Raw genomic sequence first — 18829 nt, forward strand, 5'->3', positions numbered from 1 at the left:
TCAAAATATATAGTTCTACCATATCACTCAGCTCTAACAACTTTTCTCCATTTTTATTACAGCCTTTATCCTGGCTCACTCTCTTTTGTACATAAACTTCTTCTGCCTCCTTGTCGTACACCGGCTTCTGATCCGCAACTCTTGCATTGAAGTCCCCCATTATTAGAATACCTGCATCCTCAAAAATGTTTTGAATTCTATTAATTTCTAGTGCCAACTCATCAAAGAAATCCTTTTTTGCAAATGGAGAGGCTTCAGGAGGGTTGTAGATAAAACCAATACATAAATCTGGCTCATTCTCATCGTACATCTTTATTTTGACCCACATCGTCTCCATTTCCGATTCAATTTGGACTATTCCAGCTTGCAAATCCTCCCTAACCATAACCATTATCCCACCTGGATATCTGCCCTGTCGGTTCGTCTTTCTTTAGCCTTATAGTAGACCGTGAACTCTTCTATTTCTACATTCCTTTTCAGTGGAATCCAGGTTTCCACACATGCGAGGATATGCAAGCTTCGTAACAACTCTTTAAAAGATTCATTCTGTAACTTACTTCTAATGCCTTCAATATTGATGCACCCTACTGTTATCTCTAGTTATTTCTTTCTCCCCTGCCCATTACTCTGGCTGCTCTTCTTAGACCTCGTAATCCTAGTAACTCCCAGTTCATCAGAGTTCTCATCTAGAGTATTAACACATTCCCTATCGAGGCCACCCTCGTTTAAATTACCTTTTCTGTGCCAGAAGTCCTTGAGACTCGCACGTCTGCGTTTCGGTGTTGCGTCTCTCATGGAGTCAGCACTCAGCTGTCGCTGAAGGTCACCAGGACTGCCCTCACTATTAGTTGTCTCTGCGTCTGCTTCTTCCTCTCTCTGTCCTTGTCGCTCCACTACCTGGTCGTCACTCGCTGCTCTGCCTCCTGCTGATCTCAGCTGCCTTGTGGGTTCACCTTCCTCCTCGGCCAATGTACTCGCTGTGTTGTACATATTCTTTAACTGCTCTACTCCCCATGCTCTAGTCCACTTGCCGTCACCACCACTAATTTGTTGCGCCTTATGTAGGCCATTAATCCTGCACACCTAGCTTTTCCTAGGTGGAACTGCAGCATTTTCTGGTTCCTGAAGGCTTCTTTCTCCAGCTCCTGTTTGATCCATAATTTTTCAAAATCTTCTTCACTAGTAGGATTGATACGAACCTCACTCTCACTGATCTCTTGCCTTTTGCTTTCCCCATTCTTTGTACCTCGTCTATATCAGCCTCCCTGCAGCTGATCTTCAACCTCTCGTTTATTAGCTCCAGCACTTTGGATACCAGATCTTCTTTAGTGTCCTTGGGTAGCCCATATATAAAGATATTTTTCTTTTGGGTTTCCTGCTGTTGCTTTTTCTCCTGCCACCTCAATTCTTTTATCTCTTCCTCCATTCTTCTCACCTTATCCCTCAAACTTGATATTTCTTTATTATTTTGGACCACCATTTCTGTCACCTTGCCTGTCTCCTCTTTCACTATTTCTCATAGTTCACTAGATTGATCTCGTAGTAACTCTCTCATTTGTTCAGCTGGAGCCTTAACGATTTCCCTTATCTTCTCCATCTCTTCCCATCCAACCGCATTATCATGATCAGGTCCGGGGTTCATCTCGACCCCTCCAATGACCAACAACACTGCCATCACTGATGCAGCCATTAAAATTGAAATCAAACTTACCTGCTGCCTGGCTCTGCAACCCATGTTGCGCCTCGTGGGCCTGCCTCTACCGTGCCAATGACCTATCATCGCCCGGTACAATTCTATTGAAATCCCCATGTCAGCACTCACTCGCTCAACAACCTTCCTCTTCGCTTGCACGATTTCAACTGGAATTCAGAGCTGTTGTTGAGTCATTTCACTCTCCTCATTATTTCATATTATTTCAAGCTTTCATATGGCTCCAGGAGTCATAGTAGGCCTATATGGTATTCCAAAATCATTACCATATCTGGAATCAGAACAGCTTCTTCTAGCAGAAGTAATTGCTTACTGAGTCAACATCTCCATTTCTTGTTCATGAGTCAGACCATATTAAACAGGAAAATTCTATAACTTGCCTTAAAGACTGTACTTTGATTCAATATTTTTAATGTTTCTATTATAACAATAAATTAATATAGTATTTTATTAATATATATATATATATTTTTAATCACTTAGATGATGGTGATTACTTATCACTTATTATCATACTCTTAACAGTTTTAAGTTTTCTTTAAAGTTGAACACTGCTTTGAACCATTGACATAACCTTATTCTGTTACTTACTTTTAAGCTACAAATGAATACTTTTATAAATATTCAAAACACTCGTAATATTCGTTTATCTATTTTTTAACTGAAAATTTAGTAATGTTTTAATAAACTTCTCTCTACACTTCAAATATTCAAAAACTAAACCATAAAACAAACCCCATAGCAGAACAGTCCCAAAGGGCCATGGCATACCAAGTGACCGTTGCTCAGCCCAAAGGCCTGCAGATTATGAGGTGTCATGTGGTCAGCATGATGATCCTCTTGGCTGTTATTCTTGACTTTCTAGACCGGGGCTGCCATCTCACTACCAGATAGTTCCTTAATTGTAATCACAAAGGTTGAGTGGACCTTGAACCAGCCCTCAGATCCAGGTAAAAATCCTTGATCGAGCTGGGGATTGAACTCGGGGCCTCCGGGTAAGAGGCAGGCATGCAACCCCTACTGTGAGGCAAGATTTCAAATATTCATAAGAATTATATTTGGATGCCGTTAACATTACATCGTCATTGGATATCCATTATTTAAGTCAAATTCATATTTCTTACCAACTGTTTTACAGTAAATTTAATGACATTCTACATAATATGTACAATCCATCATTAGTAATCAAACTGAAAAAGTAGTTGTAATGAAACAAACTTACTTCTTGAAAATTGTTGCCAATGATGCTTTCACGGCCCGTACTTCTAGACATGATACAGTATAGGCTTTTGGGCTTATGCCGTGTCAAGAAAAAAGGTGAAATACTTGACATTTTGCAGAGAACTGTGCTCTGCGTCCTCAGAAGAAATCTTGACTGCTCACAAGAAAGGCTTCTTAAACAATGACACTTAAAATTTGTTAATCAACATAAAGGGTACTTGGATGCTTTGAGAATGTTAAGTCGTTTGATAATTAATTCCATGAATCTACATAGTTCTGGTGGTTGTGAGAGTTTGTGTTGTAAAATACGTAATTTTATTTACAGTGTAATGATTCTTGTAGTTTTCTATTATATTCTTGTAGCTAGGTTATGATGATTTCCTTTTACAGGGTAGCAGTAATGCCTTGACACAAGTCAATCAGCTAGAATTGTGGCTGAATATTAAAATTTTGTTATAGACAAAATCATCTAAAATAAGGACCAGTAGAATTGATGGGATACCAAAAGGATGAATTCCAGAGGTAGTAAATTAATTGTTAATGATAATTACTTTACAGTTCATCTCTGATTATAATGGAGAGGACCATTACTTCACTCGGATTGGTCCTGGAGGACTGATCAACCTCGACAAGATCTATCGAACTCAGGCTGTGATGGATCGCATTGCATCTTTCCACCAGCACTACCATTCACGTGGACGGGAATCTGCACCACATCTTCTCAAAGATCAACTCAGGTTAGCTTTATCACTAACGATTTATTTGAAACAAATAATAATAATAATAATAATAATAATAATAATAATAATAATAATAATAATAATAATTATATATTTTATATTTTTATTTGGCATATGGCTTTTAGTGCTAGGCATGTCTGAGCATATCTTTGGCTTGCCAGGTGCAGTTGTTTCTATGTGACACCCATGGACAACATGCGTGTCTGGGTGTGAGGAGATGACGATGATGGTGATGATATTGTTGGGACAGGGTGAAACCCAATGTGGGTATATGGCCTACTTCTGTCAAATAACACCAAGGGGTCTGCTCAGTGTTTAATGCTGCCATCCAATAGACAAATCACTATCAACAGCATCATGTGCCCTCTCTCCACAAAAACATTGTGGAGAGGTTTGCAATTGAATCGAGGGTTTTGGCATCCAACCTAATGATTAGAAATGTTATACCACCGTATCTGCTACCTGCCAGCCAACATTCTGATGGTGAAAATTTTTTTTCACCAATGGAATTCAAGCTCAGAACATTTTAAGCAAGCCTCAGACCTATGGGAGTAACGGAGTCGCACTCCCATTTGACGGGCGAGGGACTCCTTGGAAACAACTTGGCGAACGAAATGGAATTCGATGGGGAGCTATCAATATTAATGGGGCTTATGGAAGAAAGAAAGTAGAACTGCCTGAGTCAGCAAAGAGGATGCATCTGGAGTAAGTGATATTCGGGTGAGAGGTGATAACGAGGAAAAGATTGGAGATTATAAAGTGTACTTGATGGGTTTTAGAAAGTGAAGGGCAGAGTATGGGGTAGGGCTGTTTATCAGGAATACCATTGCACGCAACATAGTTTCTGTTAGGCACATAAATAAGTGAATAATGTGGGTAGATGTGTCAGTTGGAGGCATTAGGATGAGAATTGTCTCAGTGTATTCACCATGTGAGGGTACAGATGAGGATGAAGTTAACAAGTTTTATGAAGCATTGAGTGACATCGTGGTCAGGGTCAACAGCAAGGATAGAATAGTGCTAATGGGCAATTTCAATGCCAGAGTTGGAAATAGAACTGAAGGATACAAAGGGGTGATTAGTAAATGTGGTTAAGATATGGAAGCTAACGAGAATGGTAAGCATTTGCTGGGCTTCTGTGCTAGTATGGGTTTAGCAGTTATGAATACATTCTTCAAGCATAAGGCTATTCACCGCTACATATGGGAGGCTAGGGGTACCAGATCCATAATAGACTACATCTTAACCAACTTCGAATTCAGGAAATCTGTTAGGAATGTATGAGTTTTCCGGGGATTTTTTATGATACAGACCACTATCTGATCTGTAGTGAACTAAGTATCTCTAGGCCTAGGGTAGAGAAAGTGAAATCTGTCTGCAAATGAATAAGGGTAGAAAATCTCCTGGACGAGGAAATTAGACAGAAGTACTTGGATATGATTAATGAGAAGTTTCAAAAAGTAGACAGTAAGCAGGTTCAGGATATAGAAAGAGAATGGGTAGCATAAAGGGATGCTGTAGTAGAAACAGCAAGGGAATGCCTAGGAACAACTATGTGTAAAGATGGGAAAAGACGAACATCTTGGTGGAATGATGAAGTGAGAGCAGCTTGTAAACGTAAAAGGAAGGCTTATCAGAAATGGGTCCAAGCAGGGCTAAGGCAGACAGGGATTTGTACGTAGATGAAAGAAATAGAGCGAAACAAATAGTTGTTGAATCCATAAAGAAGGTTTGGGAAGATTTTGGTACTAACCTGGAAATGCTAGGTCAAGCAGCAGGGAAACCTTTCTGTACAGTAATAAGGAATCTTAGGAAGGGAGGGAAAAAGGAAATGAACAGTGTTTTGAGTAATTCAGGTGAACTTGTAATAGATCCCAGGGAATCACTGGAGAGGTGGAGGGAATATTTTGAACATCTTCTCAATATAAAAGGAAATCATCCTGATGGTGTTGCGAACAGCCAAGCTCATGGGGAGGAGAAAAATGATGTTGGTGAAATTACGCTTGTGGAAGTGAAAAGGATGGTAAATAAACTCCATTGTCATAAAGCAGCAGGAATAGATGAAATTTGACCTGAAATGGTGAAGTATAGTGGGAAGGCAGGGATGAAATGGCTTCATAGAGTAGTAAGATTAGCATGGAGTGTTAGTAAGGTACCTTCAGATTGGACAAAAACAGTAATTGCACCTATCTATAAGCAAGGGAACAGGAAGGATTGCAACAACTATTGAGGTATCTCATTGATTAGTATATGAGGCAAAGTATTCACTGGCATGTTGAAAGAGAGGATGCGATCAGTAGTTGAAAGGAAGTTGGATGAAAACCAGTGTGGTTTCAGACCACAGAGGGGCTGTCAGGATCAGATTTTCAGTATACGCCAGGTAATTGAAAAATGCTACAAGAGGAATAGGCAGTTGTGTTTTTGTTTCATATATCTAGAGAAATCATATGACAGAGTATGGAGGGAAAAGATGTTCGCCATACTGGGGGCTGTGGAATTAGAGGTAGATAATTAAAATCAATGAAAGGCATTTATGTTGACAATTGGACTTCAGTGAGAATTGATGGTAGAATGAGTTCTTGGTTCAGGGCTCTTACAAGGGTTAGACAAGGCTGTAATCTTTCAGCTTTGCTGTTCGTAATTTACATGCATCATCTGCTGAAAGGTATAAAATGGCAGGGAGGGATTCAGGTAGGTGGAAATGTAGTAAACAGTCTAGCCTATGCTGACGACTTGGTTTTAATGGCAGATTGTGCCAAAAGCCTGCAGTTTAATATCTTGGAACTTGAAAATAGGTGCAATGAGTATGGTATGAAAATTAGCCTTTCGAAGGCTAAATTGTTGATATAGATGTTGATTCCCATAGGGAATCTGAAATATTTGTCCCGAATAAGTAAATTTATAATACCAATATAAATGGTCCATTATTGGACATTATAAATTTTCCAGCTAACTCATTCCTGGTTGTCAGCATTTCGCCCTCATGTGCTAGGTTGGGCTCATCAGTTGGTACCTAAACTGATGTCAGTAGGTAAGAAATTCAACAGAATTGAATATCATATTTGTGATACAAAGCTAGAACAGGTTAATAATTTCAAGTATTTAGGTTGTGTGTTCTCCCAGGATGGTAATATAGTTAGTGAAATTGAATCAAGGTGTAGTAAAGTGAATGCAGTGAGCTCACAGTTGCGATCAACAGTATTCTGTAAGAAGGAAGTCAGTTCCTAGACAAAACTATCTTTACATTGGTCTATTTTCAGACCAACTTTGCTTTACGGGAGCGAAAGCTGGGTGGACTCAGGATATCTTATTCATAAGTTAGAAGTAACAGACATGAAAGTAGCGAAAATGATTGCTGGTACAAACAGGTGGGAGGGTACTTGGAATGAGGAGATAAAGGCTAATTTAGGAATGAACTCAATGGATGAAGCTGTACTCATAAACCGCCTTCACGGGTGGGGTCATGTGAGGCGAATGGAGGAGGATAATGGACTCTGTTATGGAGGGTAAGAGAAGTAGAGGAAGACCAAGGTGACGATGGGTAGACTCATTTTTTAATGATTGAAAGAGGTATAGAACTAAATGAGGCCGCAGCACTAGTTGCAAATAGAGGATTGTGGCAACGTTTAGTAAATTCACAGAGGCTTGCAGGCTGAACGTTGAAAGGCATAACAGTCTATAATGTATGTATGTATGTATGTATGTATGTATGTATGTATGTATGTATGTATGTATGTATGTATGTATGTATGTATGTATGTATGTATGTATGTATGTATGTATGTATGTATGTATGTATGTATGTATGTATGTATGTATGTATGTATGTATGTATGTATGTATGTATGTATGTATGTATGTATGTATGTATGTATGTATGTATGTATGTATGTATGTATGTATGTATGTGTGTGTGTGTGTATGTATGTATGTATGTATGTATGTATGTATGTATGTATGTATGTATGTATGTATGTATGTATGTATGTATGTATGTATGTAATTCAAACCAGCTATCCATGGTGTCAGACCATATAGACTTGATGCCTTAATGATCATGGCCACCAGGCAGGCAATAATAATAATAATAATAATAATAATAATAATAATAATAAGAATAATAAATGTTGTTGCCCAATTTGACAACTTTAAGGCACTAACAAGTACAAGATATGAATTTAACATCTATCAGAAAACCTAATAACATTTTAAAGAATTAATATTATTTAATCATAGTAACTCATACCTTCATTATTTCTGACACTAACATCTTGTACTGGTATCACTGAAGAGTGCAAATCCCACCAAGAACATTGATGAGAATAATTTTGAACTTCATACAAACTATAGTAGTTAGATTTTGAAAATAATTGTTAGTGTAGGTCATGTAGTTCAGTTTACACCTTATTGGCAGCCTTCAAACTCTGTGTTTGAATGAGAAACAAAAGATTGTATCTTTTGAAAGTTAATTTTTAATTAAATTAACGTGAAGTTTTTATGTGCATAAATATCTATGATATTAATATTTCTGACTTTTAATACAAGATCCAGCTTTAATAACAGAAACTGAAAATAAATTTCCCTCCTATTGTGTATTCTATGGTGTAGCCTCACTATTATTTGTGGTTTAGTGTTTTTCCACTCATTCTGCACACTTCCCTGCTGTATCCACCCTCAGTGGTACAACATTTGTATGAACAGGCATATTTAGTAGAAGTATATTCCCTGATTTCAAAGAAAAGTTACTTTGTTTTGACAGGTTGTTTATATTTCCATATTTGGACTCTTATATTGCAGCTTTTAAACCTTTTGCTTATTATTGTACTGAGGGTAGTGTTATTTCCATTACATGATGACAAAGTCTAATATATATAATTTATTTATTTTAAAATTTATAATCAAATACAGGTAAAATGTACACCATTTTACACTGATTGTATACCAACAGATAATATTAACAGTAAGAGTAAACAAGGACTACTTAATAGAAATGAGTTCTTTAGAAATTAAATAACCCAAAAGAAATGAGGGAAAACATGTATAATCATGTTACCATTGATGCTTTCACAGCCCATAGTTACAGACATGATGCCATGTCAAGAAAAGAAGGAGAAATTCTGTATGTCTGACCCCTTGTCCAGCTCCTGCTAGGTCAGGGTGTTGATGGTATACTATCATCTAATGGTTTCGTTAGAAAATATTTTCCACCTAATCGATACCTTTTTATTTTGTATCGATTAGGTGGAAAATATTTTCTTATGAAACCATTAGATTATATCATCAATACGACTATGAAGTGGATAGTTTGTAATAGGTACACTATCACTCATTTTTAGGCTGTTTTTAACATGGGGCCACCACTCCCAAAGAACAGGAAATAATGTCAGTGCTAAAATGAATAAAGCCATATTGAATCATTTTACAATTCTCCTGACTAAGATGTACGGGATGAAGCAAACCTAACGTAGTAGGAAATTCATGGGCTGTGAGAAGTCCCAGATGATGGCCAGAAGCTGGATATTTCCAGACAAAATATAGGAGCTTCTTGGAGAGAGAACAAGATACTTTCTATTCACTGATAGGCAGTTCAGGGCTTGTATCTGAACAAATAAGACATTTACAGTGAAAGATAACAACAAATAATTCTCTTTTAGCTATATCTTTTAAAGAAATGTTAAATGATAAATCTTCTTCATTCCCCGTTTCCAGCTTCCTGGGGTGGGTTGTGAATCAAGGACCTCCATCGTTGCCTATCTCTCCACCACTCCTTTCCTTTCTTGAGTACATCTTCTAGATTTCCTCCCCTCTTCCCTATACAGTCCCTCACTGTATCTGCCCATATGCTTGTGGATCGCCCTCTTGGCCTCTTTCCTGTTAAATTTTTGTAGAGTGATGACGAGGGGAAGGAAGGAAAGAAGGAAGGAAGGAAGGAAGGATAAAACTGAATGGAAGAATTCTGGAAGTGGTCAAAAGTTTCAAGTACTTTAGAGGTGCGATCACAGAAGATGGAAAGATAGCCAAGGAAATTGGGAAAAGACCACAACTTTTCTTTTTGGCACTCTCTTCTCTCCCATCCTAATCATTTGCTGCACCACTTCAGTTTAGTTGTTTCTATCCTGTCCTGAAGTTTTGAGGTTCCTGTCTATTTTCTGATTTCCTCATTTCTCTCTGTTTTGGTCTTGCCTTCGATGCCTCTGAGGAGTTTAGTCTCCACTGCCTGTACTCTGTTCTCTTCTCTTTTTGTTGCCATCCATGATCCAGCAGCATATGTTAGTATGGTTCATAATAAGTTGCATCTATCAGTTTGTTATACATATAACATCTTTTTACTTTGCTTTGGAATGTCTTGGTCCCAGAGAATACCCCTTACACTCTGGTAGAAACTGTTCAGTTGTGTTCTTTTCCCAGTTTCTTTGGCTCTCTTTCCATCTTCTGTGATCACACTTCCCAAGTAGCTGAAACTTTTGATCACTTCCAGAATGTTTCCATTCAATTTTATCCTACCTTCCTTTCTTCCTTCCCTTTGTCATCACTCTTGTTTTACACTTCTCTATGCTTACTTTCATCCCAAATTTGTCTATCTCTTGGTTTCATTCACCTACTTGCCTTATGTAATTTTTATCAACGCTATCTGGAGGCCACTTGGCTGTTGGAAAGTGCCGTGGTACTGTGGAAGGAAACAGGATCTGCTTTTTGACATGATAAAGTGACATCCTAAATAAGCCCTGGCTAACAGGATGCTTCACAATATTCAAAGCAAAATGGATTTAGAAAACACTGACTCAGTGGCTTGTGCAAAAATGCGACTTGTTCTGTTGTGGGAGACCTGAAAACTCTCAAATTTCTTCTGCTTAAAGTGTCAGCATACTGATCTGACTGCACACCTTAATTTTTGTAGGTGGATTTTAAATCCATATGTGTTGGAATTATGGATCCCACACTTCTTTTACCAGGTGTATGCATAAGTTCTTGCCAGTTTTTGTGGCAAAGAAAACATGTAATTTTCAAGGAAAATTCATTTTTTGTTTATTCAAAATACTGGTCATTTTACACATGGATGATATTGACGTAAAAATAAATAAACTATCTGATCTGGTGTTAGAACTGTACGACAGATTTGCTCCCAAGAAAGAGATCCGGGTGACTCGACCACCTTCTCCGTGGTTGACTAGTGAGATTAAATCAGAAATGGCAAAGCGTGACTCGTGGTACAGAAGGTTTAAACGAACGGGTAATGCTAATGACTTTGAAAATTATCGCGTTCTCCGCAACAGGGTTAAACAGTTAATCAGAAACAGTAAATATAAACACATATGTCAAGTATCGAAATGCAAGAACTCGACAGAAATATGGAAACAATTACGAACGATGGGTATAGGTCGAAAGTTACTAAAGCAAGCGCCGAATGTATCCCTTGATGACTTAAATTTACACTTCACGTCGGCCGAATCCACTGTAAGAGCAAATAATAATAATAATAATAATAATAATAATAATAATAATAATAATAATAATAATAATAATAATAATAATAATAATAATAATAATAATAATAATAATTTTCATAACTGTACAAGTAATAATAATAATTTTTATAACAGTAATAATAATAATAATAATAATAATAATAATAATATTCATTTTATGCCAATTCAAGATACATTTGTGTTTAAAGAGGTTGGTATAAATGACGTAAAACGAGTTATGTATTCTCTCAGATCAAATGCTGCTGGACACAATGGCATACCTCTGTCTTTCTACAAATACATCATTGGTGCCATTCTGCCGATCGTAACACACATTATTAACTACTGTTTAACCCAAGGAATTTTCCCTACGGCGTGGAAGGATGCCCTCGTCATCCCAGTCCCAAAAAAAGATGGACCCAGTATTCCTTCAGATTACCGACCAGTTTCTATCCTACCACCCTTGTCCAAAGTGCTGGAACGCCTGGTACATGAACAAATCCTTACGTACTTACATAAATATGCTTTACTCGACTCTTACCAATCAGGCTTTAAGAAAAAACATAGTACCATGACAGCTCTGCTGAAAGTGACAGATGACATTAGATATGCAATGGACAACAAACAAGTGACAATACTTGCTCTTTTAGATTTCAGTAGCTCATTTGATACTGTCGATCCTAGGTTGCTTCTTTCCAAATTACAGTCCTTAAACTTTAGCCAGAAATTGCTGGAATTTTTCTATTCTTACCTCACAAACCGCCGACAGTGCGTGGTTCCAAATAATAATAAATCAACGTGGCGAACAAAAAATATTGGTGTTCCACAAGGGTCAGTCCTAGGCCCTCGCCTATTCACTTTATATATAAATGATATCACCAGATCAATTAAGCACTGCAAGTACCATCTTTATGCTGATGATCTGCAAATTTATTACCACACTAGAACTAATAATATACAACAAGCAATATGTAATGTAAATGCTGACCTTGAGCAAATTAATAGCTATGCAGTTAAAAACAACCTTAAATTAAACCCCCATAAAACACAAGCCATTATCATCGGTACATCAAAGAATCTTCACATTTTAAAACAAAATTGCATTCCTCCCGTAACTTTAAATAATACTGTTATACCTTATTGTGACAGTTTCTAACCTTGATTTTATTATAACGGAAACTCTAAACTGGACAGCGCAAGTTAAGAATATCTGGAAAAAGGTTTATTGTGGCTTGCACCCCTTAAAACGTTTCAGAAATGTATTCCCTCGATCACTAAAAATTCAACTTGTTCGGTCATTATTATTTCCCATTTTTGACTACTGTGATTTAATTCTTACGGATACAACAAAGGAATTAAGCTTGAAACTACAACGCACTCAAAATGCTTGTCTTAGATATGCTATGGATTTGCGGTATGACGCTCGAGTTTCTCCCTACTATAAACAATTATCTTGGTTACGACTAGATGACAGGCGTAAACTACATGCAAATACTCTTGTGTACCAGGTACTTTCGGAAGACATCCCTGCTTATCTCTCCAGCAATTTTCGTCACCCTGGTTCTTTACATCCTCATGATACTCACTCAGTGTCCCTCCTAGAAATACCTGTCCACCAAACAACCACATACCATCGATCATTTACTATCACCGCTTCGGGATGGTGGAATGCTCTTCCCAAAGACATCAAGGATGCTGCATCAAAAAGTATATTTAAAACCTCCTACCAGCAGTTCCTCGTTAAGTGCTTCCAGCAAGGTACAGTACCTGTATGAGTGGAACGAGTGATTGTGTGTGAAAATGATATATTATTGCACAATAAATTAAATATAGGTTTAATATGATTATGGAATAATAACAATATGTGTGTGGTTAAGTGTAAGAAAGGGCCAAGAGCCCTAACTTCGCCACAGAGAATAAAGGCTTTATCTAATCTAATCTAATCTAATCTAATCGGCTTCTACACACTTCGCCCGTCTTTCAGGTAAGTGGTGAACACTATGTCAGAAAAACTGTTGTTTTTGTGGCAAACCATTCATCGAGCTATTTTCCAACTTCCTTGAAATTACTGAAGTACTGCTCTTTGAGCACGTGTCCCACTGATGCGAAGAGGTGATAGTCAGATGGTGCCAGGTCGGGTCAGTATGGCAGGTGTGGAAGGATGTTCCATCCAAGCGGTTTCAAGGTGTCTTTCACTGGTTTTGCTGTGTGAGACAGCGCATTGTCATGTAATAAAATCACTTTGCCATGTCTTCTGGCCCATTCCAATCGTCTTTCGATCAATGCTTGATTTCTTGTGACACATTTAATGCTTGTACCAATCGCTGTTGAGCTTTAGTTGGGTCATCATCCAGTAACGCCTGCAATTGCTCGTCTTCACACTTCTGTGGTCTACCAGAGTGCACACTTTCACATTGAAATCACCACATTTCAATTTTCGAAACCTTATCTCGCATGTTCTAATCGATGGAGCGTGTTCACCATATGTTTCTACCAGTGAATGATGACTTTTCACAGTCATTTTCTTTTGATTAAATAAGAAAAACAATGCGTGCCACAAATGTTGTCTTTCAGGCACAAATGTCGACATGATCACTGAATGATACAACACAGACGCTAGTGTTTGTCAGACTCAACTTGTGTGTGTTGGTAGGTTAATGTCAGATGAACAAACTGATGTATGTGTCAAATTCATCCCCTGCGTACTGTTCGCTGGCGCCATCTCTTAATGAAACTGGAAAAGACTTGTGCATATGCGTGGTAATGAGCAATGAAGATTGATTTCATCCTCATGGATATTGAGTACCGAGACACTGAACATCCACATTCATGAATTCCTATTACACTACCAAAAGATGGGGTATGGTGCACGATTAATGCGAGATGGGTAATTGGTCTTTCAGAGTACTATGTGAATGAGATTTTGTAACCATTTGGATATATTAGTGGAAGAAGGAAAACAATACTGTACATGTACTCCCAGCAGGATAGTGCAACAGCTAACATGTCAGTTCGTTCGATAGAAGTTGTGACATTTTTTTTTTTAATGAGTAACTTTCTCCCCCATTTGCCAGACTTAACTGCTTATGATCAATTATCGCTGGGGTACTCTCAGACAGAAAGTGTACTCTCTCCACACTTCGGGATCTCAAACAAGAGATCACAAGTTTAATACACAGCATAAGCCAAGACAAACTGCTAGGAGTTTTCCGGAACTTCCAGTGCCACTGCCACTTATGCTTGGATAACATTTTCAACAGCTACTGTGAACTACAGGCAAGTTAAAACCTCCAGTACCATAAATTATCAGTTAAATATATTACATCACATTGATCAATCAATCAATCAATCAATCAATCAATCAATCCTGGTCTGCATTTAGGGCAGTCACCCAGGTGGCAGATTCCCTGTCTGTTGTTTCCTAGCCTTTTCTTAAATGATTTCAAAGAAAATAGAAATTTATTGAACATCATCTTTGATAAGTTATTCCAATCCCTAACTCCTATAAATGAATATTTGCCCCTATTTGTCCACTTGAATTCCAACTTTATCTTCATATTATAATCTTTCTTACTTTGAAAGATACCACTCAAACTTATTCATCTACTAATATCATTCCACACCATCTCTCCACTGACAGCTCGGAACATACCGCTTAATACCAATATATATGGGAATCAACATCTATATCAACATACCGCTTAGTCGAGCAGCTCTTCTCCTTTTTGCCAAGTCTTTCCAGCCCAAACTTTGCAACATTTTTGTAACCCTACTCTCTTGTCGGAAGTCGCCCGTAACGAATCGAGCTGCTTTCCTTTGGTTCTTTAATCAAGTAATCCTGATGAGGGTCCCATACACTTGAACCATGCTCAAGTTGGGATCTTACCAGAGACTTACGTGCCCTCTCCTTTACATCCTTACTATAACCCCTAAATACCCTCATAATCACATACAGAGATCTGTACCCCTGAGCAACTTGCACAACTTTATTCCAGTAACATTGAAGTTTTGTGTTTCTGATATCCTATTTAGTGAGATAAATAAATTGACTAAAAATCAAAACAATTTCAAATGTGTATACCAGGACAGATTGAGTAAAACCTCTATGAAAGAAATTTATGATGTTATAAATGAAATGACATGAACATGCCTTGCCTTAAAATCAATTCTATATTGTCTGCCAATTTATAGCTCGTGAAATACTTTGAAACAATTAAAAAATCAAGCATGAGTTTTAAAGTTACAGATTATGATATTGAAAATATAATACAGGTATGCTGTAATTCGGTGTACACTCGAGAACTTTAGTATCTCGTGGCCAGAAATATTCAATTCAGGCAAGAAATCAGCACAGTCCTCAGAACCGCCCTGTTCCTGCTTACACATTCTCTCTCATTTGTCACATCCATTAGACATGTAACACATGCACACATCTGAAGAGTGAAGGGAAGGTGGAGAGCGTAAAGTACGGGATATCTAGCATGAATGAAACACGCGGAGTGGAAGGTACTTGCTCCCTGCCTGCCTGCACGTCCCTCCTGGCTTGACAACGATGACACAGAGGAATGAGGGGAGTCCTTGAAGGCAACAGATGTACTGTGTATATCAACTCATTGGGGGTAAAATTCTCCAGTGTCTTTGTAATTCTTGTGTGCGAAGGCTGGCTGAAATGATAGCGGTCTGAACTATGACTTCATTATCATTACACTCAACCACTGTAAGAAAGAATGACCCATATTTTTGTCAATATTGGCCCTGTTAAATTAAACCACTTTAATACTCATGCAGACACTGTCAAAAGAAGAATTAATATCCTTTGCACTAAAATACACACGGATATCAAATTTGAATGCAAGAAATTAAGATGAAAGAGGGTAACTGTTTCATATCAAGATTTAGGGCCTACCCTTTTACTGAAATATTATGTCATTCATTTTTCTTAATATAATTATGGGAAATGGGATAGAAATTAAATGGGATAAAGTGATGTATGAAAATACAAGACAGAAACAGTGCTTACATTTAAAAGACAAGTAAATGAAGAATATTATTCACAATCCAAGAAGAATAATGGTAGGTAATAGTAAAAATAAGACCGGGCGAGTTGGCCGTGCGCGTAAAGGCGCGCGGCTGTGAGCTTGCATCTGGGAGATAGTAGGTTCGAATCCCACTATCGGCAGCCCTGAAAATGGTTTTCCGTGGTTTCCCATTTTCACACCAGGCAAATGCTGGGGCTGTACCTTAATTAAGGCCATGGCCGCTTCCTTCCAACTCCTAGGCCTTTCCTATCCCATCGTCGCCATAAGACATATCTGTGTCGGCGCGACGTAAAGCCCCTAGCAAAAAAAAGGTAAAAATAAGATATTCTCATATATCCCAGTAAAATGTCTTAAAAGAAACAAAGGAGTGCAATTTGTAAGAAATATGTAAATAAATAAAATTAACACTTCCTGCACATGAAAATAATTGTATTTTTATAATCTTAAACAGTGCACTAATTTTTCATAAAAATAATAATTTTCTAGCATTTCAAATGATTGGAGGAAACTAATTAAGGAAAAACGAAAAGAATGGTTCTTCATTACTTTGTTAATAGCAAGGATGTTTGGAAAACCGTTCCTATGGAGTTATTGTCAGCACTAATCAAACAATTAAATGCCACACATATTGGCAAAGGATTACATCATGCACATTTTTGCACAAGGAAATTACAGGTAATTAATACTTATCCTTGATTAGGAGAAGCCAGTATAGTCAGAATATTTAACCATAGAAACATCTTAATCAGTTACTGAGAAAATGGTGTTGGGAGTGACTTCGGAGTGCCTAATGGGACAGGCCACACCTCCTGGATGATGAACACATGCGACGTTGCCTTGGTTACTTTTTCTTCATCCTCAGGGTTGGTCAAAATCTTTGCCCAAATGTTACCTTTTTCCTTTTCCACCTGGAATTCTTGTGATCGCGATTGTACCTATAGCTCAATGAATAGATCTCATGCCTCATATACAGTATTATAGTTTTATGCTGTCTGTGTTTTACAGACATGTAAAGGCAGATTGCTGTTCATATGTAAATGCTACCATATAGATATTATTACACTCTGTAGAAATCAAAGGATTCGTAATGCCACAGAGGATGCAATGTTTAATATCAGTATGTCTGAAAAGACTCACTGTCACAAGTGCAAGTTAAACACATGTGTAAGAAAGAGTTATATTAGACAAGAATATTTTAACTTCTACTTCTTCACTTCTTTCCACCCCTCTCCCGCCTTAAGTGGACTTTCCAGAACAAAAAATACGTGTTTCGTTATTTTGAAAGGAAATTCAAAATACCAACTTTCATGTCTGTAAAAGCTTCAGTTTTTAAGAAGAAATGAAATGGCGTATGGCTTTTAGTGCCGGGAAATCCCAGGACGGGTTCGGCTCGCCAGGTGCAGGTCTTTTGATTTGACTCCTGTAGGCAACCTGCGCGTCGTGATGAGGATGAAATGATGATGAAGACAACACATACACCCAGCCCCCGTGCCAATGAAATTAACCAATGCTGTTCTGGATGGTCATGGATAAAATGCAAGACATGTTATTGATTGCCAACGTTCTTGGAGGAAATGGCACTTGCAGCGTCCAGCTGTGAGCTTAGTGGGTTCAAACTCTACTGTTGGCAGCCCTGAAGATGGTTTTCTGTGGTTTCACATTTTCACACTAGGCAAATGCTGAGGCTGTAGCTTAATTAAGGCCACAGCCACTTCCTTCCCACTCCCACCGGGCGAGTTGGCCGTGCGGTTAGGGTCACACAGCTGTGAGCTTGCATCCGGGAGATAGTGGGTTCGAACCCCACTGTCGGCAGCCCTGAAGATGGTTTTCCGTGGTTTCCCATTTTCACACCAGGCAAATGCTGGGGCTGTACCTTAATTAAGGCCATGGCCGCTTCCTTCCCACTCCCAAGGCCTTTCCTGTCCCATTGTCGCCATTAAGATCTATCTGTGTCGGCGCGACGTTAAGCAAATAGCTTTCCACTCCTAAGGCCTTTGCTATCCCATCATTACCATAAGACCTAACTATGTCAGTGTGATGTAAAGAATGCTTAAAAAAAGTTCAGTTACTTTCTTCTCTGTTTTTTCTTATCCTCCTTCCCACATTGACCTGTCATTGTGTTCTTATTCATATTCCTATATTAGTTGATTTATCACTTGTTTGTTCCTTTCCAATACTTATCTTCCCTATCAAGTAAATTAATATTAATATGATAATAATGCGAATATTGACAACTATAATTACTGGCATATGGTATATTATTTTTTGCTTGCAGTATTCACACATCAAGCATAGAGCGGTCTTACATGCTTGACGAGTCCGAAGATCATGACTATGATCTCGATTTGGACACTTATCGGCCTGTACAACCTCTGAGTAATGATCATGGAGTGAGCTTTTTCCCCATCTCGGCTCCCCACAGCGGCATCGACCACCATGTATTACAGGTTTGTTATTGTTAAAGCAAACTGTTTCACTGAAGAACAGTATTCTTTATGAATAATAAAGCACTCTTACTAGTCACTTTTGAAGTTTCATGTATTCACTTCACAATGTGTTTTGGACACTGTGCTCCATCGTCAGGTGGTGAAATGGTGACAGGTATTGTTATTCACTTTGATATTGTTTCCACAGAATATTTTACCTTACATT

At 38.1% G+C, this 18829-nt stretch overlaps 1 protein-coding gene across 2 annotated transcripts in view; it reads left to right on the plus strand.

Annotated features, from left to right (window-relative positions):
- The window catches only part of LOC136874044 (1-phosphatidylinositol 4,5-bisphosphate phosphodiesterase epsilon-1), a 374213-nt gene that overhangs the window by 280873 nt on the left and 74511 nt on the right, over positions 1–18829 (plus strand). For both annotated transcript variants that reach the window (XM_067147543.2, XM_067147544.2), the window contains 2 exons: positions 3491–3669; positions 18453–18624. In XM_067147543.2, the coding sequence (XP_067003644.2) occupies positions 3491–3669; positions 18453–18624 (351 nt within the window). The remainder of the gene's footprint in view (positions 1–3490; positions 3670–18452; positions 18625–18829) is intronic.

The sequence above is a fragment of the Anabrus simplex genome, chromosome 5, assembly GCF_040414725.1.
Source record: "Anabrus simplex isolate iqAnaSimp1 chromosome 5, ASM4041472v1, whole genome shotgun sequence".
NCBI classification, from domain to species: Eukaryota; Metazoa; Arthropoda; class Insecta; order Orthoptera; family Tettigoniidae; genus Anabrus; species Anabrus simplex.